The sequence below is a fragment of the Brachyhypopomus gauderio genome, chromosome 3 (genome assembly GCF_052324685.1).
Source record: "Brachyhypopomus gauderio isolate BG-103 chromosome 3, BGAUD_0.2, whole genome shotgun sequence".
NCBI lineage: Eukaryota > Metazoa > Chordata > Actinopteri > Gymnotiformes > Hypopomidae > Brachyhypopomus > Brachyhypopomus gauderio.
The window spans coordinates 36,629,702-36,656,019 of NC_135213.1; the positions used below are offsets into that span (position 1 = coordinate 36,629,702).

Here is a 26,318-nt window from a genome sequence, read left to right on the forward strand (position 1 = left end):
CTTTATTTACAGGACTATTTTTATTTGATTGTATTACAGAATGGACATTATGTTTACATTTCCTTTTTACGCTACAGTATTGTTAGCAAGTTCATTTTTGTGTGAATAAAAATGGGTTAAACTTCCTTGGCGTTAATAATTTGATGTGTGATTAACCTTTGTAAAATCCTTTTTTTTCAGAATTATACACCATTGTATTCTGTTAGTTAGTCCTTTAGTGACAACACATCTAACCATTTTGACTTGAAGTGCTCACACAATGCCAAATGGACAATACATTTTGGTAGCACTGACGATTCATACGAGAAGGGAATTGAGTTTTGACACATGGGTGAATTGTTTTGGAAAGGATATGGGCTTCTGAAGGCATACCATGGTGTTGTGTTAGCAAACCAGGCTATTTTGATAAAAGCACCAAATGCTTGAGGATGTCCAGTCTGTTTGAGGATGTCCAGTCTGTTTGAGGATGTCCAGTCTGTTTGAGGATGTCCAGTCTGTTACTATTTTGGTGGCACTGACTCTTTAAATGAAAAAGGGGTTTAGCGTTGAAGCATAAGTGAACAGTTTTGGGACAGATATACGCTTTTGTAAGTCAGCTCTTTTGTTGTGCTGATCTGTAAGACAGTTGTGCCAAATGATGTTAGAGTTTTGAGAATGTAATTTAGGTTTCAAGAAATGAGCCAAACCAATCGAGAAAAACTGTAATTTATATTTTGCATTGGCACCTTTCTAACCTTTCAGCTGTTGACAAACTGTTTTACAGTGGGCATAGGTTTGCAGCCTTTACAGGAACACACAGTCTAATTTCTTCTGTAAAATAACGATTCAATTAAAAGTGTCCTTTATAATTGGGGGACACAGTGTTCGTTCTCTCTCTCTCTCTGCACAGCCAGCGTGCAGACCTATTAAACTCACTTGGGAGGTCAGGGATGGGGTCCTGGATGTGTTAGGCGGGGCATCAAGGCATCAGTTCATGCCTAAAGGCTGCCATGTGCACATCCATGTCCATGCTAATTGTTGCATGGTCTTACTGGTTTCTCCTATACGTTTTGACCTACAGCCTCCAAACTCAGCAAACACTATTTCCATAAAGCCTAGTTCATGCACAGCTGGTCTGGAAGGCCATATTGCTTCTTGACACATTTGAGAAGGGATGTGCACTTGGGATAAGAAGGTTTGGGATTAGGACAGGAGTTTGGGTTGGGGCTATGATTAGGGTTACAGTTAGGAATAACTGTTAGAAATAGTTAGATCTTAACACTGTGAACTAAGCACTCATGACCAAAATGTCTTGATCCAACAGTAGTAAAGTTTAGGTTACAAGTCTATAAACATGCCCAGTTACCTCAGAATTAAAAGATGGTAAGCACTGCAGTAGTTTCACATGCAGTATTCAGAGGACCTTACATTTACTGCCCAGATTCTACCCCATGCGGATTATTAGAGGAATCAGATTTTAGGTTAAGCTTTTCAAGCAAGTATAGATACCCTCATCCGCCTGTGGGGGTGCTAAAGTAGCACTTGGACCCATATCTAAAGAACCAAATTACTTTTTTCTTTGTTTATTGTTTTCGTTTTGTATTGATCTTCTGCTGAATTCCTCTTTTATTTGCTAATTTTACATGATGACCCATCTGATGATTGTACAAAGTCTTTTTGACATTGAAAGTCTCTTTAACATCTGGGTACACAGACACATTTCAGAATCTAATCTGACCTTGTAGTTCAGCTAAACAATTTGGAATGCCAAAGTGAACATTTTGCAGATAAAGTTTATCACAGTTGTAAGGACACACACACACACACACACACACACACACACACACACACACACACACACACACACACTCTCTCTCTCTCTCTCTCTCTCTCTCTCTCTCTGACCCAACCACCCCTACACACACACACACACACACACACACACTCTCTCTCTCTCTGACCCAACCACCCCTACACACACACACACACACACACACACACACACACTCCACAGGGTCTTAATGTTTGTTGCAGGTAAACATAACCCAGACTTGTCAGTGAGCTGAAACTGTGCTAAAGGTCCCGTGCATGTCAGAACTTACATTTCTCATGGCATATTTCAATCTGTTGCCACCATAAAGCTTCAAGGAGGTTCACGGCCTAGCATATCCATTAAAGCATATCCATTTGAATATAGCATATCCATTATATCCAAGCATATCCATTATACGAAGATCAAATCCCGTTGTTATTCTAAATGCTTAAGTGTAAGGGTAGCTATTTGAAAGAAATTGAAGCTGGGTCTGAAAACAATCAGGATATCTTAATATCCAAAATACGTTATGGTTGCCACATATCAATCAGACTCCAAGAGCCAGCCTTTCAGAGTTGGATAAAACTCGACCCTAAAGTCTCAAATTGCCACAAAACCTGAATGATAAGTTCAAACGCTGTGGATGTAAGCAAAATGTAGTTTAAGTCTGTCTTTTATTGAGCACTTTGGGCCTCGCTTTCATGCCAACTCTGAATAATATGGTGGCTGAATTCAGCTTTACAAAACACAAAGCGTTGGGAGTTAAAATAGGAAAACTGTTGTAAATATAACGTTGCCTAAACCAAAATGCAGAGACTGGTATCGTTGCATCAGCTCCAATGAGCCCGGACCGGGTCGATCGGAACCTCCGCAGCTCCGAACCTCTGACTCGGGAACTTTTAATTCTTCCAGCCTCAGAACCGGTAGTCTCGGCTCTAGTCAGAATCCGTTGTCTCTGTAAATATATTCTCTACTGCAAAATATGTTTTCATAGTCGTATAATCAAGTTTAGGTCAATTTTAATTTGATTCTCTAATTTTATTAACCTTACACAAACACACTGTACTATGTACTACTTTTCAATATTTCCTGCCCTCATACGCCCGAACAGCACCGTGGTTCTGGCCCATTCCCACGCGTCCCGTGTCCTCCGCCTTTCTTGTCGCTTTGCCAAAAAATGTGAAACGCAATCCGAGCACCGGGTCACAGCGAGTGGTTATTTTAAACCCTAAAACCCAGCTACCTCCACAGGACCATGGCTCTACAAGCAACCGGACTCTCCAGCAGAATTAACGTCGGTTTACACGACCTGAAATAAAATGAAGCCATCAGCGGTTCGCGTTAGTTTCACGTGTGCTGCGCCGTTCCGATGTCTCTCCCAGTAGTTCTGCCCGGTTCGTGTTGTCGCTTCACCAGGGCTTCGTCGGCCCCTCATTTCTCAGACTCGTTTTACAGAAGACGCGATCGCTACATGACCGCGGTTCCGTGCCGTGCGCCTGGACCTCCGGGCCGGATCAGCGCGGCGCTGCTGCCGGGCCGCCCGCTGCTGTCCGTGGGTCTGCTGCAGCTGGTTCTGGGCTGCTCCATGGTGGCGCTCTCCTTCGGCGCTCTGTCTCTCAGCACCTCGCCTCCCATCACCAGGTCCTGCCCGTTCTGGGCCGGATCTTCAGTGAGTATGGTGGAAGATTGTCCCTCGGATCTCAGTTATGTTCGTGAATGTTCCTGGGCTGGGGATCGTGTTCAGTGTAGATGTTCGCATCAACAGGTTCCAGTGTGATCTCAGTGTTTAGGTCGCCCCAGATCTTCTGTAGGGTGTAGATACGCTCCAAACTGAAGTAGCTGATATTACTTCATCCCTCTTGCATAATGACATCTACACGACGGGGTTGGTGTATCACGGATGTGTTTTTGAACCACTTCTAAACATTTCTGTCGTGATTTCTGTTTTACCATATGCTGCATATACTAAATTTGGCATCTGCAGGAACCTTTTGAAAACATATTTTGACTGGATTGTTGATTATCTTAAATCTATCTGGTATTACCTTTCTAAAACGTAAATAAATGTTCGTGCAGTGTTGTCCCTTTAGTTAGTTCCGTTTAAGCCGATTGCATGTCCCTAACACAGCTGTGAGAGCTGAGATCATTGTGAAGGCACCGTGTATATTTCTCCTGTCGAGCGTTTCTGTAGGTGCTCCACACATTGTAATGAGATATCGTAAGATTGCACCGGTCACTTAGCAACAGTTGGGATTGACTCCTCCGCAAACACTAATGTTTTCTCAGGATGACACACATCTTTGATTTGCAAACCCGGCCCACTTCCTCATAAATGACGGTAACGAGGTGGTATGTGCTACGCTCTGCTAGGCAGGGGCGCCGCCAGGGATATTGAGTCCTGTGGAAAGATAACACACTCTACCACTCCACCCAAAACTTATTTTAGGGTCCATGTTAGCCATAAAACCGTAGAATCCTCCCACAACCACACTGCACCCAGCTCAAAATATTAATGCTGCAGTAATTCACTATGACAGGCCCAAACTAGGATGTTCTCTGCGATAATGTCTCTGTCTTTGTCTATCTATCTATCTATCTATCTATCTATCTATCTATCTATCTATCTATCTATCTATCTATCTATCTATCTATCTATCTATCATGATATTAAAAATTTGATTCATTTTTAGTCTGGATGAGGATATAACCAAGATAGTTTGGATGAACATAAACGTTAGTTGCCTCGGTCCGTTACCTCGCTATAATTGATAACATGCTAAAAATCTAGGGTTTGATTAGCAGATTAGTTTGTTTGTTTCTTTCAGTTAAGACATTAAGGCCCACTTTTCTTTGGATGATTTCGAAAAGGCAGTTCCTGGTTCTATCCCTTCTAAGTTAGACGACTGTAAATCGTTTTATGTGGGCACAGACCAGCTGTCACTCTGTTGACTGCAGCTCCTCTTTTAACTGGGATGAAGAACCTTGATTACATTTTGCATGTCCTATTGTCCTTTGACTGACTTCCAGTCAAATTTAGGATTGATTTAAAGATGTTTTTGGGATGGCACCGTCTTGCTGTACAGAGGTTCTGCAGGTGCATATTCCACTAAAGCTAGTTCTTCTGTCCTAATGCTCATTGAGATCTCTGGGTCTACACTGAGAACCAGATGAGATCCAGTCTTTCCCATAGCTTCTCTGACTGTTTGGAGTAGCTTGTCCCCCCATATTAGGACTGCTCAGTCTTTTGATTTTTTAAGCCAAAGCTGAAATTACAGTTTTTTTACTTTTGGGTTTGACTCAAGTTGAGATGCTGTAGTGATTGTAACAATTATCCTGTGTGTTATATGTTTTAAGATATGGTGTTCCTCACTGTGCTCCTCACTGTGTTCTTCACTGTGTTCCTCACTGTGTTCCTCACTGTTCCTCGCTGTGTTCCTCACTGTGCTCCTCACTGTGTTCCTCACTGTTCCTCACATGCTCCTCACAGGTCATCCTCTCAGGGATCATTGGCCTCACCACATGGAAGCGTCCCATGGTCCTGCTGGTACGTGTCTCACCAAAATCTCTTGGCTTCTGGGTCGACCTCTCCTTGAGGGTGTTTATGCAGGAGCTGTACTGAAATTACTCTCCTTGAGGGTGTTTGACAGGAGCTGTACTGAAATTACTCTCCTTGAGGGTGTTTGACAGGAGCTGTACTGAAATTGCGATCAATTAAGCTTTCAACATCCAGTTTTTTCCAGTCAAAACGACACTTTTCCTGCAGTCATCATCAATCATCAGAATATTTTGTTTATTCATTTTTGCATGATGTAAAGAAAATGTAAATGTGCCATATTTTGTCAATTGTGATTTTTTTCACTGCAATCAAAATTTATCCTCCGTTTTTTACCCATCTGTGCAGTTAGAACACACAAACTAGTGATTACTAGGGGGCTGTGGATCACACGTGCCCAGAGCGGTGGGCAGCCCTAGCCCTAGCCCGGGGAGCAGTTGGGGTTAGGTGCCTTGCTCAAGGGCACCTCAATCATGGCCTGTCTGGGAATCAAACTCACGACCCTCCGGTCACAAGCCTAGTTCCCTACCACAGGACCATGACTGCCCATTATGATATTTTTATTACCTGTAATAGAATAAAGAATATCTACCACACAGATGGTTGTGCTCTTCAGTTCTCGGGCATAAGTCCTGATTTAGTGCACAAATGGATCTTAAACTAATGTAAAAACACCTTTATTGTATCCCTGTTAGGCCTGTCACGATAACAAAATTTTCAGAACGATATATTGTCCCAGAAATTATTGCGATAAACGATAATATTGTCATTTTAAAGTGCCATTATAAAATTTTTTTCTTGCTTCTGGGCTCCCCAAAGGAGCTTTAAGACAATGTGCCACAATAATAATATAGTAGCATAATAATACAATTACACCAGTTGGCAGTAATGTATTGTAAAGCTCATGTATGGGTTCATATTTGAGCTTGACCACATATCTGTAGTGGCAGAGTAAAATGAGATGTCTAATCTCCTTCAGAACACGTGACTTCATTATATAAGGTTGGAATGGCAGTTTGGGAGATAAAGGTTTTCTTTGGCAGTTCATACTGCATGTTAAATCTTTGCAGCATGTTTATAAATGTTTTCTGACTGTATTTAACGGCAGCATCTCTTTGGCTATATAGCGAGTTAAGTCTGGTTTAAGCCTGGTTTAAACTTGACGCATCGCGAGCCGAGCGAGGGTCTGCGCGGCGAAAATTACGTAATCGCGGTGGCCTCGCGCACTGTCGATTCGCGAGGTCGTGCACTATGGAAGTTTTTCTGTCTCAATATTAAAATGAAAATGTAATGCGCATTTGCATTTACATGTTCTACTCATACAAGCAACTTTGAGCTCAAAATTCAAATTCAAATGCAATAACTCCATTTACATTTGCAATGTGATGGACATCCATTCACATTTCATTTACACATACATTTTGATGCTTTATATGTGTCTTTATTGAAATGAAAATGTATTTCCCGATTTGAATTATCAAGTTCATGTGATCATGCAAAGGTTGTATCAAAATTATAATTAAAATGCTATTCGCTTAATATGCTTTGCATTTCGTGACAACACGTTTGAAACGTAATTTTCAACCTCACCACCAGGCTAAAAAGATGTCAATATTCAAACGTTAATGGAGAAATAGCGCCTCTCCTGTTTGCACTAACATTACGATACCAACAGCGCTAAAACTGTGTCAAAATGCATCTTGAAAATGCAATCCGAGCAGATTGCATTTTCATTTCCATGGTCTTCCACTATAGTCAAATTATAGTCAAATTAGATCCCATCAGCCTTCCAATCAGATTCCACCTCCCTCCACTTTATTCAGCCAATCGGGTTCCCCTTTCCACCTCAGGGAGCCAATCAGGACGGGACTAAAGCACGCTCAGCACAGAGCCATATAGTTTCTGGCTCTGGCTCAGCAGTACAGGCGAGTTTTTGGTCTTGATTTATGATCCTTAATGCCAGGTTCACACTGCACGACTTTTCAGTCGTCAGGTTTTTGTGCCGTTCGCACTACACGACTGGTTGTGCTGTAATCGCGAGTCTTTCAGTTGTGGCTTTCACACTACATGACTGATCGGCGACGCGGGCTCACGAATTAAACTGGAGAATTGCCGACTCATCTGGCTGTCCAAAAACACGAGAACACGAAAACGAAACTCTCGTGAGAACCAGCAACACCACATAAAGAAAAAAACAATGTACATGTACTCCACATTTTCGTTATTATTTTTTTTTTTACCGTTTAAACACTCCATAGTCCCAAGTTGCCAGAATTATTTCATCTCTCCGTTGCAGTGAACATAGATATAATCAATCGCACTATTTCTCCAGTGCTGTCACAATAACTTAAACACAGTGTTGTAGTAAAGTTGTAAGAAAGGTGAGGATTGTGTGTTTGCTGGGTTACTGTTTTGAAAGCATTCTTGAAAGTTTTTTACATTCTTCAGAGATATCTTCAGCGGTGCCGCGGTTCTCTCCCCGCGTTCCCATTGGCTGTAGCTAGACGCTGCTGCCGACTCTCAGCCGCCAACTGGGCTAGATATTAAACATGCTAGATATCTGCCGGTCGTCTGCAAGTCGACGAGCGTCTTTCAGCAGTTCACACTACACGACTGAGCGAGCGCCGAGTGATCGCCGATTTGCCTCCGACCACAGTTTCTGTCGGCGATCTACAAAAAACAGTCGGCGACTGAAGAACCAGCCTAAAATCGTGTAATGTGAACCGGGCATAAGATGTAGTTTGAGACCTAGGCAAACTATAACGTAGAGGAAAAGAACTCGTACGAAAGACAGACCAAAGAATAAAAATGTACACTGAACACTCGATTAAACAAACACAATCTATGAACCCCAAAGGTATAGTCTGAGACTAGGGAAAGGCATGAAACGTAGACAACGGAAGCTTATACTAAGGACTTACCAAGGCATGAAAACATAAGGACCACTCGACTCAAACAAGGGCAATCTATGAACCCACAATGTGTAGTATGGAATGAGATTGCGATCTTTAATATGAGAGCGCAAAGATAAGATTCAATCAAGCAAATCAGACACACTGAGCACGCAAAATCAAGAAAACCGAGCACTGTTAAGTGCGCTCACTTCCCTGTTTTCAGTGCGCGTTTCAGTTTTTTGCTCGCTTCTAAAATTTCTGCTCGCGTCATGATTACAAGTACGTTAAAGATCAAAGCTTGGTAGAGGATTACCTGCGGGTTCAGGTAATTATGCCGCGTCTGTGGCATTAACCACACTAAACAGGGACGCTGGGGGATTCTAGATAACATCACTCATCGAGGCATTACCGCTTTATAACTTTAAAAATACGACAGCACAAATGTTTATTTAAATAAACCAGCATTAACGAGCAGAAATGGTTTTCTGTTTCTGATCACACGAGACGCTTCACGGAGGTCGGCCGTTGTACCTCCGTAGTTTGAGGCACACAGTTGCTCTGCCACAGCGCTCAATTTGGCAATAACAGTCACATCAGCGCCAGATAAGGCTGATATGTCTGCCACTTGATCGATTAAACTTTCACACTAATGTAGTGTAAATTCACCATAAGGACTCGTCTGCTACCCTTTGAATTAATCTAATGAGCGCTTCTGTGACCATGTCTAAAAAAACTCGCCTGTACTGCTGCGCTGTAGTCCCGTCCTGATTGGCTGCCCGCTGTGGAAAGCTGTGGAACCTGATTGGCTGAATAAAGTGAAACCGTGGAATCTAATTTGACTATAATTTGACTATAGTGGAAGACCATGGAAATGAAAATGCAATCTGCTCGGATTGCACTTTCAAGATGCATTTTGACACAGTTTTAGCGCTGTTGGTATCGTAATGTTATTGCAAACAGGGGTGGCGCTATTTCTCCATTAACGTTTGAATATTGACATCTTTTTAGCGTGGTGGTGAGGTTGAAAATTACGTTTCAAACGTGTTATCACGAAATGCAAAGCATATTAAGCGAATAGCATTTTAATTATAATTTTGATACAACCTTTGCATGATCACATGAACTTGATAATTCAAATCGGGAATTTTTTTTCATTTCAATAAAGACACAAATAAAGCATCAAAATGTATGTGTAAATGAAATATGAATAGACGTCTATCACATTGCAAATGTAAATGGAATTATTGCATTTGAATTTGAATTTTGAGCTCAAAGTTGCTTGTATGAGTGGAACATGTAAATGCAAATACGTATTACATTTTCATTTGAATATTGACACAGAATAACTTCCATAGTGCACCTCTCGAATTTTGTAACTTCGCGCTCGCGCGCCGCAGCGCAATGAACAAAGTCATGTTTGCGGAGTTCATATTCGGGCTATGCGGAGTTTAATTCATAAAGCATTTGTACGTCACTTTAAAGGTCCATTTCCCAGCACGTTAAACTTAATTAAGTTAATTATTTATACATATACTCGAAATAATTCGCTTTTTATCACATCATTTAAGGGTTGTTTATTTTCAAAACGCCCAATCTTAGAACGTTTTCACGTTCTCTCATGTTTCATTCTGGAATTACAAGAGGCTCGTATTTGTTAACTGTTCAGTCAGTCAGATATTTATTGTGAAACGAAGTAGTTACAATTTCAAGTATTTTCAAGTACTTTAGCCTAAATTCCAGCACGTTTCAAACTTGAAACACAAAGAAACATTAAAATTCGTCAGGTAAATGTTCCTTCCACTGTTTTTGAGGGGATTTCCTTTATACTACCACATATCGTTTTGAACAACAACGCTTTCACCGTTCGCGGAGGTTCGCGCGAGGTGAGCGGAGTCGCGCGCTACGGTCACTATAATAAACAACCATTAAATAATGTGATAAAAAGCGAATTATTTCGAGTCCTATTAGCCTCAAATACGTTCACGAGCTAACACATCTCCACCTGTGTGCGTGGAGGCACTGTTATTGACGTTATTGAAATCTAACGTAGTTGCAGTTTATTCTCATGTAAACAAATTTGAGCGGAAACCCAATGGTCAATTATCGACATCAGCAAAAATGATCGCGGTTAAAAAAATTATCGTACGATAAGTCGATAATGTAATTATCGCGACAGGCCTAATCCCTGTCTATGGCTTCTGGAAGATGATGGTTGTGTAGTCCTGTAACAACAGAAAGGTCACATACAAGTTTTTGTATTATCTGTTATTTTTTAAAGACACAGAAAGCATTGGTCAGTAGAGTGCAGACAGCTTACAGCCTCAGCGTGCAGGGACTATACAACTGTGTAAAGTTCTATAAAATACTAACTGGGAAGATCTGAATGAAGAAATGTTGGTACACCAGTGTGAGGACATAATTCAACTACAGACTGTATACAGTCCCAAACAGGCCTGCTTCTCTCTCTCTCTCTCTCTTTCTCTCTCTCTCTCTCTCTTGATCTCTCTCTCATAGGCCTGTATATACAGTCTGTGGTTTTAACATGTTTAACATGTTTTAACATGTTTTATGTTGTATTTCCATGTTCTGGTTTTCATTTCACTAAATGCTTGTTGAATAGATATTTTATCTGAAGATTGAAGAGAATTGCTATTATGTAGGATATGGACAACCCTGTAAGACCGAGCAGGGTTCATATTATCACCAAAATTGATTATGGATCTTTCACTCTGTCCTTCCCCTTTTTGTCTGTTTCTCCTAACCCCACCCCACCCCACCCCTCATATCTCCTCCTCCACCCCCATATCTCCTCCTCCACCCCCCCATATCTTCTCCTTCACCCTCCCATCTCTTCTCCTCCACCCTCCCATCTCTTCTCCTCCACCCCCATCTCTTCTCCTCCACCCCCCATATCTCCTCCTCCACCCCCCCATATCTCATCCTCCACCCCATCTCTTCTCCTCCACCCCATCTCTTCTCCTCCACCCTCCAATCTCTTCTCCTCCCAGGTGAACCTGTTTGTGCTGCTGTCGGTGGTTTGCATCCTGCTAAGTCTGGCTGCCTTCATCCTCTGCTGTCAGGGTGCTCAGCTGGTGTCAAGTTCAAGCTTCTGTCAGCTGGTGAGGGTGCCTTGTGTTCTCTTACCCTCTTTACCCTGCTCTGCCCCTCTCTTACCCTCTTTACCCTGCTTTACCCCTCTCTTACCCTCTTTACCCTGCTCTGCCCCGCTCTCTTATCCTCTTTACCCTGCTCTGCCCCTCTCTCTTACCCTCTTTACCCTGCTCTACCCATCTCTCTTACCCTCTTTACCCTGCTCTGCCCCTCTCTCTTACCCTCTTTACCCTGCTCTGCCCTGCTCTCTTACCCTCTTTACCCTGCTCTGACCCTCTCTTACCCTCTTTACCCTGCTCTACCCCTCTCTCTTACCCTCTTTACCCTGCTCTGCCCCACTCTCTTACCCTCTTTACCCTGCTCTGCCCCTCTCTCTTACCCTCTTTACCCTGCTCTACCCCTCTCTCTTACCCTCTTTACCCTGCTCTGCGCCACTCTCTTACCCTCTTTACCCTGCTCTGCCCCTCTCTTACCCTCTTTACCCTGCTCTGCCCCGCTATTACCCTCTTTACCCTGCTCTGCCCCTCTCTCTTACCCTCTTTATCCTACTCTGCCCCTCTTACCCTCTTTACCCTGCTCTGCCCCGCTCTTACCCTCTTTACCCTGCTCTGCCCCTCTTACCCTCTTTACCCTGCTCTGCCCCGCTCTTACCCTCTTTACCCTGCTCTGCCCCGCTATTACCCTCTTTATCCTGCTCTGCCCCTCTTTTACCCTGCTCTACCCATCTCTCTTACCCTCTTTACCCTGCTCTGCCCCGCTCTTACCCTCTTTATCCTGCTCTGCCCCTCTCTCTTACCCTCTTTACCCTGCTCTGCCCCGCTATTACCCTCTTTATCCTGCTCTGCCCCTCTCTTACCCTCTTTACCCTGCTCTACCCATCTCTCTTACCCTCTTTACCCTGCTCTGCCCCGCTCTTACCCTCTTTACCCTGCTCTGCCCCTCTCTTACCCTCTTTATCCTGCTCTGCCCCTCTCTCTTACCTTCTTTACCCTACTCTCTCTTCTCAGCACACCTCTTTCATAACACGCTAGCATACAGCGTTTTAATACGGGCCTTATCTTGGTTTATTTTGATATTCCCATATTACACATATCCTGAAATTCAAGCATAGAATAGCTCCAGCTCCATGACAACAGTTTGTTATTATAATCCACTGTAAGATGGTGCCCATGGGCCCATCTGGGTTAGCTAGGTTAGCCTAGCGCATAATCCACAGCCTTGTCCAGCTTTAAACTGTGACTCTGAGCAGAGTGAGTCAAAGTCAGACAGACACACATCCCTGAAATAGAGCTTGAAGTCGTGTATCCTCAAACGCTGAAACAGATCCTTCAGCTGACCTACACACAGGCCTGCTTCTCTCTCTCTCTGTATCTCTCTCTCTATCTCTCCCTGTATCCCCCTCTCTCTCTCTCTCTCTCTCTCTCTCTCACTCACTCCCTGAGTCACAGAGACTGCAGTCTTGGCTTTGTCACCTGCTCCTGAATCAGATCTTTAGGTGTGTCCAGGTTCTGGTCTGCAGGTTGAAGTGTTGTTGCTCTAATGTCCTACCTGGCTGGGCTACAGTAGCTCTGCTCTTCTGCAGTTCTCCACATTATCTCTGGGCAGCAATAGCTCAGCCAGCCACAGCATGAGACCCTTAAACCCTTGTTTATTTCTTTCTTAAAGACACCAGTATGGTTAGAAACCATAGTCCATGTATTCTGTCGTGGAAATTTGAACCTTAATGGTGAGCACGAACAGTCAACAACAGTTCTTGTACTTGTATGTGTGTACGTCAACCTGACCAGTGGATCAGTGTTGGCACGATGGGTGTGGTTGGCACGATGGGTGTGGTTGGCCCGCTGCAACACTCACACTTATAAACACCAGCATCAGTGCTGTGCCCGCCACTCAAACACCGAATCCAAACACCCACTACCACTGCGGTACCGTGTCAGTGCCAGTGCTGTAGTGCCCGGGTCAGGGCGGAGTGGGCGGCTGGCGAACGGCGCGGGTGCACAGACAGATGCCAGGCTGTTAACAGCCATTAGCGGATTATGTGCCTCAACGGATGCCAGATTTGCGGAGCGTCTGAATGTGTTTGCAGAGCGAACGCGCAGACGTCTGCAACTGCTGCACCGAGAGCCCGAGCAGCCAGTGCCAGGACGACAAGCTGCTACGGATTTATGCCGGCCACTCGTGCGGGACGATGAGAATCCTGCTCAAGGTTTGGGCCTGATTGTCAGGAATAATGCATTACTTTACTGCCTCTTTAGACACACTCCCTTACATTAATGATCCGTGCGAACTCTTTATACGCAGTCCCTTAGATAAATGGTCTGTATGTACTCTTTTAACACATTCCCTTACTTTAATGGTCCATACATACTTTTTATACACAGTCCCTTATATTAATGACGCTTACATACTCTTTAGATGTGCTCCCTTACATTAATGGTGCATGTATTCTCTTTAGACACGGTGCCTTACATTAATGAGCCTTGCATACTTTTTGACACACTCCCTTACATTAATGGTTACATTAAAACCTCCCTGGCTGAACGCAGGTGTGGGTCTCTGCTGTGAAATGCAGCACGTGGTGTATCTGGGTGCAGTTCCACAGGCTTCATTACATTCTGTGCTTGTTTGTTCCAGAAAGTTCTGTTTGCGCTGTGCGCGTTGAATGCGCTGACCACAGCAGTGTGTCTGATCGCAGCCGGCCTGCGCTACCTCCAGATCTTCTCAGCCGGGCGGCCGTGCACGGTGAGAGCTCCTAGTTCAGTGTCATCAAGACTTAAAGGTGAAATTCACGCTTAAAACTGATGTGGTTTTTTACACGGCGACATACGAATTCCTCCGCGTGATCCCGGTTATACTGGGACTCCTCTGATTCAGACGTGGTGAATGTTACATGGGCGTCCAGTAACCGGCGCCTCGTGCTCAGCAGCTGATGCGTGTGGGAACTTTATTGCGTTCTGGCAGGTGGAGGTGCAGAACATTCCAGAAGAGGGAGAGGAGCAACCACGCATCTCTGATCCGGAGGAATTTGTAGCACCCGCACCTCCTCCATCTTACTTCTCTGCCATCTACTCCTGTACCCCGCGGCTGGCTCGCAGGTAGCTGCTCTGGCAGACGTCAACCACACCCTGACCTTCAACCACACCCTGACCTTCAACCACACCCTGACCTTCAACCACACCCTGACCTTCAACCACACCCTCACCACAAACTACACGCTCACCATCAACCACACCCTCATCTTCAACCACACCCTGACCTTCAACCACACCCTGACCTTCAACCACACCTTGACCTTCAACCACACCCTCACCACAAACTACACGCTCACCATCAACCACACCCTCATCTTCAACCACACCCTCACCACAAACCACACCCTGACCGTCAACCACACCCTCACCTTCAACCACACCCTCATCGTCAACCACACCCTCACCATCAACCACACCCTCACCGTCAACCACACCCTGACCTTCAACCACACCCTCATCGTCAACCACACCCTCACCACAAACCACACACTCATCGTCAACAATACCCTGACCTTCAACCACACCCTGACCGTCAACCACACCCTGACCATCAACCACACCCTGACCTTCAACCACACCCTCATCTTCAACCACACCCTGACCTTCAACCACACCCTGACCTTCAACCACACCTTGACCTTCAACCACACCCTCACCACAAACTACACGCTCACCATCAACCACACCCTCATCTTCAACCACACCCTGACCTTCAACCACACCCTCACCACAAACCACACCCTGACCTTCAACCACACCCTGACCGTCAACCACACCCTCACCATCAACCACACCCTCACCATCAACCACACCCTCACCTTCAACCACACCCTCACCGTCAAGCACACCCTCACCTTCAACCACACCCTCACCACAAACTACACGCTCATCATCAACCACACCCTCATCTTCAACCACACCTTGACCTTCAACCACACCCTCACCACAAACCACACCCTGACCGTCAACCACACCCTGACCGTCAACCACACCCTCACCGTCAACCACACCCTGACCTTCAACCACACCCTGACCTTCAACCACACCCTAATCGTCAACCACACCCTCACCACAAACCACACACTCATCGTCAACAATACCCTCACCTTCAACCACACCCTGACCGTCAACCACACCCTGACCATCAACCACACCCTCACCGTCAACCACACCCTCACCTTCAACCACACCCTCATCGTCAACCACACCCTCACCATCAACCACACCCTCACCGTCAAGCACACCCTCACCTTCAACCACACCCTCACCACAAACTACACGCTCATCATCAACCACACCCTCATCTTCAACCACACCTTGACCTTCAACCACACCCTCACCACAAACCACACCCTGACCGTCAACCACACCCTGACCGTCAACCACACCCTCACCGTCAACCACACCCTGACCTTCAACCACACCCTGACCTTCAACCACACCCTAATCGTCAACCACACCCTCACCACAAACCACACACTCATCGTCAACAATACCCTCACCTTCAACCACACCCTGACCATCAACCACACCCTCACCGTCAACCACACCCTCACCTTCAACCACACCCTCATCGTCAACCACACCCTCATCATCAACCACACACTCATCGTCAACAATACCCTGACCTTCAACCACACCCTCACCTTCAACCACACCCTCACCGTCAACCACACCCTGACCTTCAACCACACCCTCATCGTCAACCACACCCTCACCACAAACCACACACTCATCGTCAACAATACCCTGACCTTCAACCACACCCTCATCGTCAACCACACCCTCACCACAAACCACACACTCATCGTCATAAGGTCTTCACCTCCCATGAGTTGTCACTGTTTTATGTATGTTGAGAGCACAATTCATAATATTCATAACCCTGATTTGTGTATTTCCATAACATTGCAGTAATGCAATGTAACATTTATTTAATTTAATACGAAAAACTTTTTGGAAGAACAAAAATTGTTGTTTATTGAATATTTAAAGTAATAGATCAATGAAAACAGGAGGAAAATGAAAAACAATCAAGTGGATGTGGTCTCGGCCAGACAGATTTAATATCGTATTCTACCTCATACCAGCTCTCCACAACTCATACTGGGATTAGAGCCCTCTACACACACACACACACACACACACACACACACACACACCACCTACAGCTGGTTGAAGGGCTGTCCTAATTCTTTGGCACGACAACCGTGAAATCCCCTTCAAGTGCATTCCATTCTGTACAGCATAGTAAATGTTCTCAGGGAGCGTAACGGCTTGCGACAAAATGTCCCCCGGTGTCAGAGGGGCGCAGGGAGGGGCGGGCTGCGTGTAGACGGCCCACGTCTTTAACCTGGTGCCCGACGCAGCCCACGCGTCTCCGTGTCTGATGAGATACGTGTCTGCTTGGCCAGGATGTTTGGGGACAACGTGATCCCACTCCCTCATATATACGGAGCGCGGATCAAAGGTGTGGAGGTCTTCTGTCCCCTGGATCCTCCTCCCCCTTACGAGGCTGTCGTTGCGGTGGAGGCCCCGCCCTTTTCGACGGAGACCGCGCCCTCTCAGACGGAGGCCACTCCCTCTCAGACGGAGGCCCCGCCCTTTCAGGTGAGCACGCCTGGGTGTAGCTATGGCTAGATGTAGCTACGGATTAGCAAGCATGCGGGTTGATTTAGTTTTTTGGTTTTGTTTGACCAACCACTACCAGCACTGTTAGATTCTTAAGGTTTGCAAGATTTGTTTAGTTGTTAATTTATTACAATAATGTTAATGGTTCTGTAATTATGTTGTTTAAATAAATAGCAATTGTATCACTGAATGCAGGAACAAAGAATAAGTTTGTGATCATTCCTGCTAGATGTTTGATACCATATGAGCCGTGAACACATACACTCAGCATAATCACAATCGCGTTCACGATGTTGGTCTTACGAGCAGCAGATGGTTTGCCAGATGGTTCAGTCTTCTCTTCTGTGGGCTCTCAGCAGACCCACTAACGTGCAGAAGGTGTGTGCTTACACTGGCGTGCGCTCAACCATGAAGTCGGACACGCCCTTTGTGTTTATATCCGGCGCAGGGCTCCGAGGGTCGAGTGTCGGATCCAACCGAAGGACTTTCGCGCTGCCCAGAGACGGATATAGCAAACGACGGTGAGCAACAAGCTTTTCTTTCGCCCGCGTTGTTTTTCCGCAATTAAGCACGACGGAAATGCAGATCCACTGCGTACACAGGTTGTGCTGTCTAAAAAAACATCTCCAGAGGAATGTAGACTGTGAAATCTGTCCCGCCATTCTGCCTCAGTACCCAGCAGGACATCTCGTTGAAGGCTGTGGCCTACACTCATGTAATACCATGAGTATGTGAACAGTGTCCTTGGGCAGAGACCGCTGATAACAGTATTGTTTGTCTTTCGAGTTTCTAGTTACTCAACACAGGCAAGTGGTGTAGGACACAATTATGGTCACCCACAACTGTCACCCATGTAAAAAGTAAAAAGGAAGGTGTTATATAGTTCTCCCCCCTATCTCTCTCTCTCTCACTTGCTCTATCTCTCTTTTTTTCCACAACTCCTCTGCCAGCATACAGCACTGCGGAACAGGAAACGAAGACCCTGCTGATTTCAGCTGACGTTTAAGCTGAAGTGCTGAAGGACATTTTGCATGCACTCAGATTGCTTTAATGACCGAATACTCCGTCTTTGTTTCTATCTATCGTGTATATTTTTAGGACTTCTTTAAGCATCTGGTTATTGTTCAGCAGACACCTGATAAGCTGGCCTGCTTAGGAAGCTGAGAGATCAGAGCAGCACTGAGTTCACAAGGAAGACAGTAAACGTTCCTCCTCAAACTCTTTCCAAGTATATTCAGTGTAGACGTTTTTGCTGGGACTATGATTATATTATGCATTGAACTGTCTATTTAAGTCTGTACATATATACATTTGCAACAAACGGCTTACAACTGAAACTAGAAAATACTCATTGCCTTGATACATGTATTTACTTCTTTGTGTCTACGGTTCCATGTGGTTTATACATTCACCGGCCACTTTATTAGGTACACCTGTCCAACTGCTCATTAACGCAAATGTCTGTTCATTGATGCAACTCAATGCATTTAGGCATGTAGACATGGCCAAGATGGTCTGCTGCAGTTCAAACCGAGCATCAGAATGGGTAGGAAAGGTGATTTAAGTGACTTTGAACATGGCATGGTTGTTGGTACCAGACAGGCTGGTCTGAGTATTTCAGTAACTGCTGATCTACTGGGATTTTCATGCACAACAATCTCTAGGGTTAACAGAGAATGTTCCAAAAAAGAGAAAATATCGAGTCAGCAGCAGTTCTGTGGGCGCAAATGTCTTATTTATGACAGAGGTCAGAGGAGAATGGCCAGACTGGTTCAAGCTGATAGATCGGCAACAGTATCTCAAATAACCAGTCATTACAACCGAGACATGCAGAAGAGCATCTCTGAACACACAACACATCGAACCTTGAGGTGGATGGGCTACAGCAGCAGAAGACCACACCGGGTGCCACTCCTGTCCGCTAAGAACAGGAAACTGAGGCTACAATTCACACAGGCTCACCAAAATTGGACAATAGAAGATTGGAAAAATGTTGCCAGGTCTGATGAATCTTGATTTCTGCTGGGACATTCGGATGGTGTCAGAATTTGGCGACAACAACATGAAAGCATGGATCCATCCATCCTTGTATCAACGGTTCAGGCTGGTGGTGGTGCAATGGTGTGGGGGATATTTTCCGGGCACACTTTGGGCCCATTAGTACCAATTGAGCATTGTGTCAACACCACAGCCTACCTGAGTATTGTTGCTGACCATGTCCATCCCTTTATGACCAGTGTCCCAATCTTCTGATGGCTACTTCCAGCAGTATAACGCGCCATGTCATAAAGTGCAAATCTCAGACTGGTTTCTTGAACATGACAATGAGTTCACTGTACTCGAATGGCCTCCACAGTCACCAAATGTCAGTCCAATAGAACACCTTTGGGATGTGGTGGAACGGGAGATTCACATCATGGATGTGCAGCCGACAAATCTGCAGCAACTGTGTGATGCTAACATGTCAATATGGACCAGACTCTCTGGGGAATGTTTCCAGTACCTTGTTGAATCTGCCACGAAGGATTAAGGCAGTTCTGAAGGCAAAAGGGGGTCCAACCCGGTACTAGTAAGGTGTACCTAATAAAGTAGCCAGTGAGTGTATAACAACAGTTTAGTGAACCTTGAGCTTAACAGCTGTTTCAGTTTATAGCTCAATCAAGCTGTCCACATCAGATCCTCCCTGAATTTGTATTTTTTCCGCTTCTGTCATACGATGCATTCACGTTCTAAAAGGGCTGATCTCTGCTGTCCTCAGGCAGGTGTCCACCGGGGGCCACAGCGGGCCCCACAGCACCCACACAGCTACCCATCCCGGCCCTCACCAGCAGGCAGGCCCACAGGTCACGGATACGCAGGTCCAACAGTGACCCCGTTCTCCTAGACCTGACAGCCAAAGGTACCCGGACAAGTTCAGAACAGGAGTGTGTGCACACCCAGAGCCCTTACCCTGTAATGGAGGCCTTTGGAATTCATTTCTCTCCCCTGTAATTACGTTGTGTTCTCTTTACCCCACAGTAATGAGCTGTGAGGTAGCTACACAGACAGACGTAGGGACGGGGGCGGGGCCTGTGCCAGTGCCGGGCGCTGTTACCTTGCGGCGGGGGAGGGGCCCTCGTCGGCCCCGCCCCTCCTCCATGGTGGACTTCCAGAGCTACCGGGACACACAGCTACTGGTGGCCCAGTTCCTGCAACAATCATCTACGTGCAGTCTCACGCCAGAGGTGCAGGAACTGATCGACAGCATCACAACTGTTCTGCGCTCTGATGAAGAGCACATGGACGAGGTGCTTCGCTGTGCCTGCCTCATAGACCAGGTGAGACACTTCAGATTAGACCACAACTGATTTTAAAAAAGGTTATTTTGCATTTGTGAAGCTGAAATGTACAAGGTTTTTTTTTTTCATCCAAAGGCATTTAGCAGTGATGTTTCAGATAGCAGACGGTACCCTGTCCCTCATCACCTCATGTTTACAACCACGCCCAGTAGTCATAAGTAAAGTGACGACATACAATAATAATAAATAATAAATTTTATTTGATGGCACCTTTCTGACACTCAAGGTCACCTTATATAATAATAATAATAAATGAAAAATTAAGACAGAGAAATGGTACAAATAGATTAAAATAATGGATAAAATAAACAGAAGATCGGAATCATACATTAAAGGTAACTCTAAACAAGTATGTTTTGAGACCTAACTTAAAATACGTAATAGAGTCAGAGTTTCTTAAGCAGAGCAGAGTTACTAAAAGCCCTGCCCCCCATGGTGCTTAAGCGGACAGTGGGGACAGACAGGTAATTGGAGGCAGATGATCTTAGAGATCGGTAATGTTGATGAGCTCCGTTATCATTTCTTAAGAAACATATCTAAGTAAGTACAGTTAGGAGGAGGGTTGAATGTAGAATAGCAGTTCCTGCTAACTGCAAGTCTTATGCTAACATTTAACTTAACCTAATTTACCTAAAAATGATTTATAGCATAAAATGAGCAGACATTAAATATTAGTTACCTGATTTTTTTAAATTATTTTCACAGGATGAAAAGGTTGTTACTTGAGTTCATAAATATGCCCATGCCTATATTCTAGTTAAAACCATCAAACAACCAATTGCACTGGTGCGACCCATTACCTGTCCTGTCCTGCAGAAGACACACACCTTTGGCGATTGGCAATTTCCATCTTCGATTTCCACCTGCTTTTCTGCAATCGCCTGTCCCGTTTATGTTTGATTGTTCATGCGTGTTTTCCCGTTTTTGAGGGCGAGGATTTACCCTTGCTTTTTCTTGTGCTAAATGATATAATCCTCAATTGAACATTTGGATTCTCATGTCAGAGCACAAAATACTGATTGTGATTCTTTCCACTTTCTGACGCCGTTATAGCGGGAGAAAATTCATTTCAACGTAAGAATGCGAAAGCCAGAACACCGTCTTTGGTTTGAGCGTCCTGGGCTTGTGTAGAAACATGGCACCTTGTAGATATGAAGGGTTCATTGTAAGCTAACGAAAAACAAGATTAGTAGTTACAGGTGATTACACGTGGCCTAATTATATATTAAAGAAAACATGGTACAATATTCCATTGTAGCCTACAGTGCATCTTAATACACGCTGCTGTTTTTAAAGAAAACGCCTTTACAATTTAAGGCACACACTCCATAGTTGAGGTTAGCGCTTAAGATATAATACATGTAGTCTTAGACATCCAGCTATGGCTTCTTTCCCCCAGGTTATGGCCGGGAGCGGAGGGTCAGCAGGGACGGCCCAGGTCAGACATCTGCCCCGGGACTGCACCTTTACCACGCTGCCCCTACGCAAACGGCCCGCCCTGCTCCACTTGCGGAGCTGCGGTGATCTCAGCACTTTCACCTGGACCGAGCTGCATGCGGTCAACAGCAAGGCCCGGTCCAGCTCACGGTCCGAGGCCCGGCGCCCCCCGCACGAGCGACCCCACAGCCTGATAGGAGTGTCCCGGGAAACCGTTATCTGAAAGCTAAAGAAAGACTTGGCAGTCTGCTCTGGAGCTGAGGAACGTCTTGTGCCTTTTGCGGCAGGAAGCTCAAACAAAGTGTCATTTAATTTGTGGTTTTAATTATCTTATGGCTTTTTTTTATTACAGAGGTGTGTGTGTGTGTGTTTGGTGGGTTGCAGTATTGACAGATTTGAGTTTTCTGTGTCGTGCATAAGCAGTGGTATATTTCAGTTGGAATGCATTGTAAAGCAACACACCCATTATTGCTGGATATTATTGATCATGTTTTGTTAGAAATTATGCACTGTTTCACATAAAACACTGGAACATGGATTGATCCAGTTTTATATAAAAATCAGTCTGGAGCAGTTTTGAGACTTAGTCATCCTATAGTTTTTTGTCCACAAATGTTTTTTTAATTTGATACAAAATGCAGATTAATTTGTAATGTAATTTTTATTAATATTCTAAATGTTTGAGTTTTCTTTGCACATTTATCTTCAGTATTCCATCTACTGTCTTGCTTGCGGAAATTCAGAGTGCAGTGATATGTCTTAAAGATGAGCAGAGTAGCCTCACGACAGTGTGGAGTTGAGAATCATGCCGCTTCCTGCTTGGTGAGACTTGCAAGGTCTCAAACCCAGACAGCTGACGGATGGCCAGCCCTTATAGGTCAAAATGAAGCTGTGAGATTTAAAGCCATGATAACCGTGTCATAAAAATCTAAAATGGACAAATAAACACTAAAAAAAATTAACTTTCAAAGCTTTTTGTGCAACAATAAAATGGAATTATTGCAGTACAAACTTGCAAAGATTGGATTCTTTCAAGGCAAGACCAGCAGTCATCCTGTGTTTATCAGTAAGTCATTTTATTGTTTTTAAATACTGTTACAAACATTCCTGCTATGACGAAGGAATGTGGCTCAATAATTCATCACAGAAAAGCTAGCAAATAAATAAACACTGCCAGTGCCTTACAGAAAGGGGTTCCCCCCCTACCTCTTTACCTTAGACATACAGACAAACATAGATATAAGTTGGAATACATTCAGAGTGCATAATAAACACTACAGTTAAACCCACTGCAACAACTGCCTCGAGTTCCTCTCGTAATTATTTCAACAACGCAGTCCTGGGAGATCCCATATGCATTATCCACACTCCTGTGTCTGTCTTATCCATGTGTCCTACACATAAAAGGGTTATCTTCTTCATTAATAACCATAACACGCCATATCAATCCACTTGTGTAACTACAGTAATTCACCGAATAAGCCATTCATAGGAACCAGCACTAAAGCCATCAGCGGCATTAAAGCTTGCTAATTTGACCAGATTTCCCACAGAATGTCCTGTTTTTTATGTTTTTATTTTTTTTATTTCTTTTTTTACATATTGTACAGTGCAGACGTCTGGGACTTTGAATGTTGTACTTTGAGGTGTAAGGTTGTTTACATTTGAAGAGTAGTTCTCCCACCTACACACACGGTGAAGCATTATCACTCTGATATAAACACAAACTTTTTCATACTCTACCACATCTTTCCACATTCAGTTCGATTTGATGTTTATCTGCATCATGCTTTTTGCTATGCATATTGTCACAAATTAGCCGAACGGAACAACGGACCATATTGCAATGAGCCGAAACTGTATCACAATTTTCAGCTAAATAGAGATCACTCGGATACACGTGTCTCTTAGCCGGAATCTTAGCAGTTCATCAAGGAAATACCCCCACGTTTAGACAGAGTCCTACACCTGTCAGACTAGCATTGCATGTCATTCTGAACTGTACAACTGTGCATAATAACTGGATGTGTATACCAGACTGTATATGTATATATAAATATATAATTAGATTTGTTTATAGTTATCCAGCTGGTTTTGTCTTAAGGTGGAGTAAATTTGTTTTCACACATCACACCCACTACAAGCATAAATGGAAATGCATACCAATGACATGATAGACCATGCTTAACAAAACAAAAACAAACAAATATCAAAATAAACAAAAGGTCCAGTCAGGCCACCTTTCCTATGCTTCAATGCTTCATGACAATTAGACAGAAAAAAAAATGTTAGAAATAGTAAGGCCGGTATGTCTAGGGAGCTCAAAGCTAGGAGCAAATTGCACAAGGGAGCAGCTTGTGGATACGAATTCTGGTGAACTTCTGGTGCACCTCCACAGCAATACTGTGAGATTTCTTGTGCATCGTAGAACGTACCATTATAGAATGTCTAGAATGTGTGTGTGTGCGCACGCATGAACTGGATAAGAGAAGAAGGTGGGTCCATGATACACACCCACCTTACAAGAAAAGGAGGTGGTAGCACGCCCACTAATGAAAGAGACACGCCCACATGGAAAGAGACACACCCACTTGCAGCAAACTGCAATGACATTCCAGGATAGAAGAGTTGCTCTTTTAGTAAAGGATCTTCATGAAGATCAAGGATCTTCTTGTAGCTCAACAATAATAGTGCACAACATTGGATTTGCAGCTTTGAGAGACAGATTATATAATAAGGAGAACAGGTCATAGCTTGAGGTGCGCAAAATCGTATATGACCTGCAAAAACTGTGCTTACTTATTAAATCTTTACATCAGAGTTTGTCAGAAGGGTTCTTTTACATCAAAGAGGGTCTATCTTTTCAAGGAGATCGACTGGTCCCAATCCAGACCGATCTACACTGTTCACTTGAACAGATTCCTTGAGAGCTTTTAGGACTAGTCCACATTTTCTTGACTAAACTTAAAAACTCTAGCCTGATCTGGATGGCTTCATGAGATCATTTACACACATCTAAAGCCATGATGTCACATATTACACAAGAGTATGAGGTCACATAACCTGTGACATGGTAAACGTAAACTCTTGACCGACGCCGTCACAACGGTACTACAGTATTTATGATGAGGTAAAAAAGACTGGTGTCTCAGTGGGAGGAAAGAAAAGCAATAAAATATTGTAAAAGTCAACGTAAGACATCTTTACAGGCAGAGATTTCTTCAAATCATTTTTGTTCAAGTATAAATTTTTAAAACTTAAATAAAATACTAAAAATATGAACTAATTAAAATAGCAGTATCATCCTTAAACATGAAGGATCAGTAAGAAAAAATAGAAAGTAGTCAAAGCAAATGTGTTCTGTACACCAGGACACTGTGAAAACGATTCCAGACCAGTCACAAAATATCGATTATATGTGACAGGAAACAACAAATAAAAATTTTTTGAAGTAAAAATGAATAAAAATCAAGTTTCCATGGTTGCACCCTAAGCATCACACCAAACAAAAATCAGTAGTAACTATAATTGAGTTTTGAATCGATTTTAATCAGTAGACTAGTTAATTTCTACGAAATTTGGTTATGATGCCCTACCAGCCAGACCTAAATAACATTTTCCATCATGTCAAATCAGAAGATCAATCTTCTCATGTTTCTCCATGGTGTATCATGCACTGAAAACCTATGATCTGATTTTCCTCTTTCAAATATGGCATTATGACTTGGTTAAGGCATTAATAGTCCACATTGTACATTATATACCATATGGAATTCAACATTTCTTCGGGAGCAGAGAGCTATCCTGTTCAATCTAATTATCCATTATACTCATGAATTCACACTCGGAGAACACAGTTTCCATTAAACATTTGGTCCACTTTTACACACTCTCTTCCTTGGACAGCTGCCCTTTTGAAACGAGATTGGATGACAGAGAAGCTGGAATGTTTGATGGTTGCCACATTCAAATAAATAACAAAGGGGTGTTGGGGATGGGGGCAGAAAGTTAAAGGTGAAAAGGCAAGTCGTGTGTGTGTTTTCTCACGGATGACACAACCTAGCGCTGCCTGTTTGGGGCAGAGGAGGCAGCACACGTTTGAACATGGAGGAAGAGGAGACAAACCGAGGAAGGGCCATGTTTCGCATTCACAGCTGGAAGCTGTGTGCTCAATCTCTCTCTCTCTCTCTCTGTCAGTCTCTCCGTTGCCATTTTACACCTGACGTGTGGGGCCACGCCAAACTGAACAATTTCACGCTGAGAGGAGAGGAAAGGAGAGAAGAAGAGAGAGGCAAAAAAGAAAGAAAAGGAGAAGTTCACGGAACACCAGAACTTCGGCTGGATCGCTCACTCGAAGTCCACAGGAAGTTCAGGTCAGGATTAGGGGAGGGGTCAGACGAGGACAGGTCAGGAAGTCACGGGGTCGCGCCATCGGTTTAGATGTAAACGGGCTGCTCCTGGGCTGTCAGCAGACGGTACATGGCGGCTGGCATGGTCTTCATGTGGATCTGTTTGGAGAAAGACAGACGG

General features: G+C 44.2%; 2 protein-coding genes across 7 annotated transcripts in view; one reads left to right on the forward strand and one right to left on the reverse strand.

The window, feature by feature from the left end:
• Positions 1–2,918: 2,918 nt before the first annotated feature.
• Positions 2,919–22,856, forward strand: fam189a2 (family with sequence similarity 189 member A2). Of its 2 annotated transcripts, XM_076998004.1 has the most exons (11): positions 2,920–3,461; positions 5,280–5,336; positions 11,248–11,358; positions 13,437–13,556; positions 13,985–14,092; positions 14,312–14,445; positions 16,797–16,992; positions 17,462–17,534; positions 19,772–19,912; positions 20,032–20,330; positions 21,751–22,856. In XM_076998004.1, exons 1-11 carry the CDS (start codon positions 3,162–3,164, stop codon positions 22,009–22,011), a joined length of 1,800 nt encoding a protein of 599 aa, XP_076854119.1. In that variant the 5' UTR covers positions 2,920–3,161; the 3' UTR covers positions 22,012–22,856. The 2 variants fall into 2 exon arrangements, with proteins under 2 accessions (XP_076854120.1, XP_076854119.1); XM_076998005.1 differs by lacking the exon at positions 11,248–11,358 and having other exon boundaries at positions 2,919–3,461.
• apba1a (amyloid beta (A4) precursor protein-binding, family A, member 1a) overlaps positions 22,844–26,318 on the reverse strand; it is a 39,983-nt gene continuing 36,508 nt past the window's right edge. For all 5 annotated transcript variants that reach the window (XM_076998002.1, XM_076998001.1, XM_076998000.1 and 2 more), the window contains one exon: positions 22,844–26,296. In XM_076998002.1, coding sequence (XP_076854117.1) covers positions 26,225–26,296 — 72 coding nt within the window. In that variant the 3' untranslated portion in view covers positions 22,844–26,224. The remainder of the gene's footprint in view (positions 26,297–26,318) is intronic.

Bases quoted from the DNA above. Each gene is read 5' to 3' on its own strand.
- fam189a2 (XM_076998004.1), top strand. From the start codon at position 3,162: ATGTCTCTCCCAGTAGTTCTGCCCGGTTCGTGTTGTCGCTTCACCAGG. The intron at 5,337-11,247 runs GTACGTGTCTCA...TTCTCCTCCCAG, and splicing joins AGCGTCCCATGGTCCTGCTG to GTGAACCTGTTTGTGCTGCT. The intron at 20,331-21,750 runs GTGAGACACTTC...TCTTTCCCCCAG, and splicing joins GTGCCTGCCTCATAGACCAG to GTTATGGCCGGGAGCGGAGG.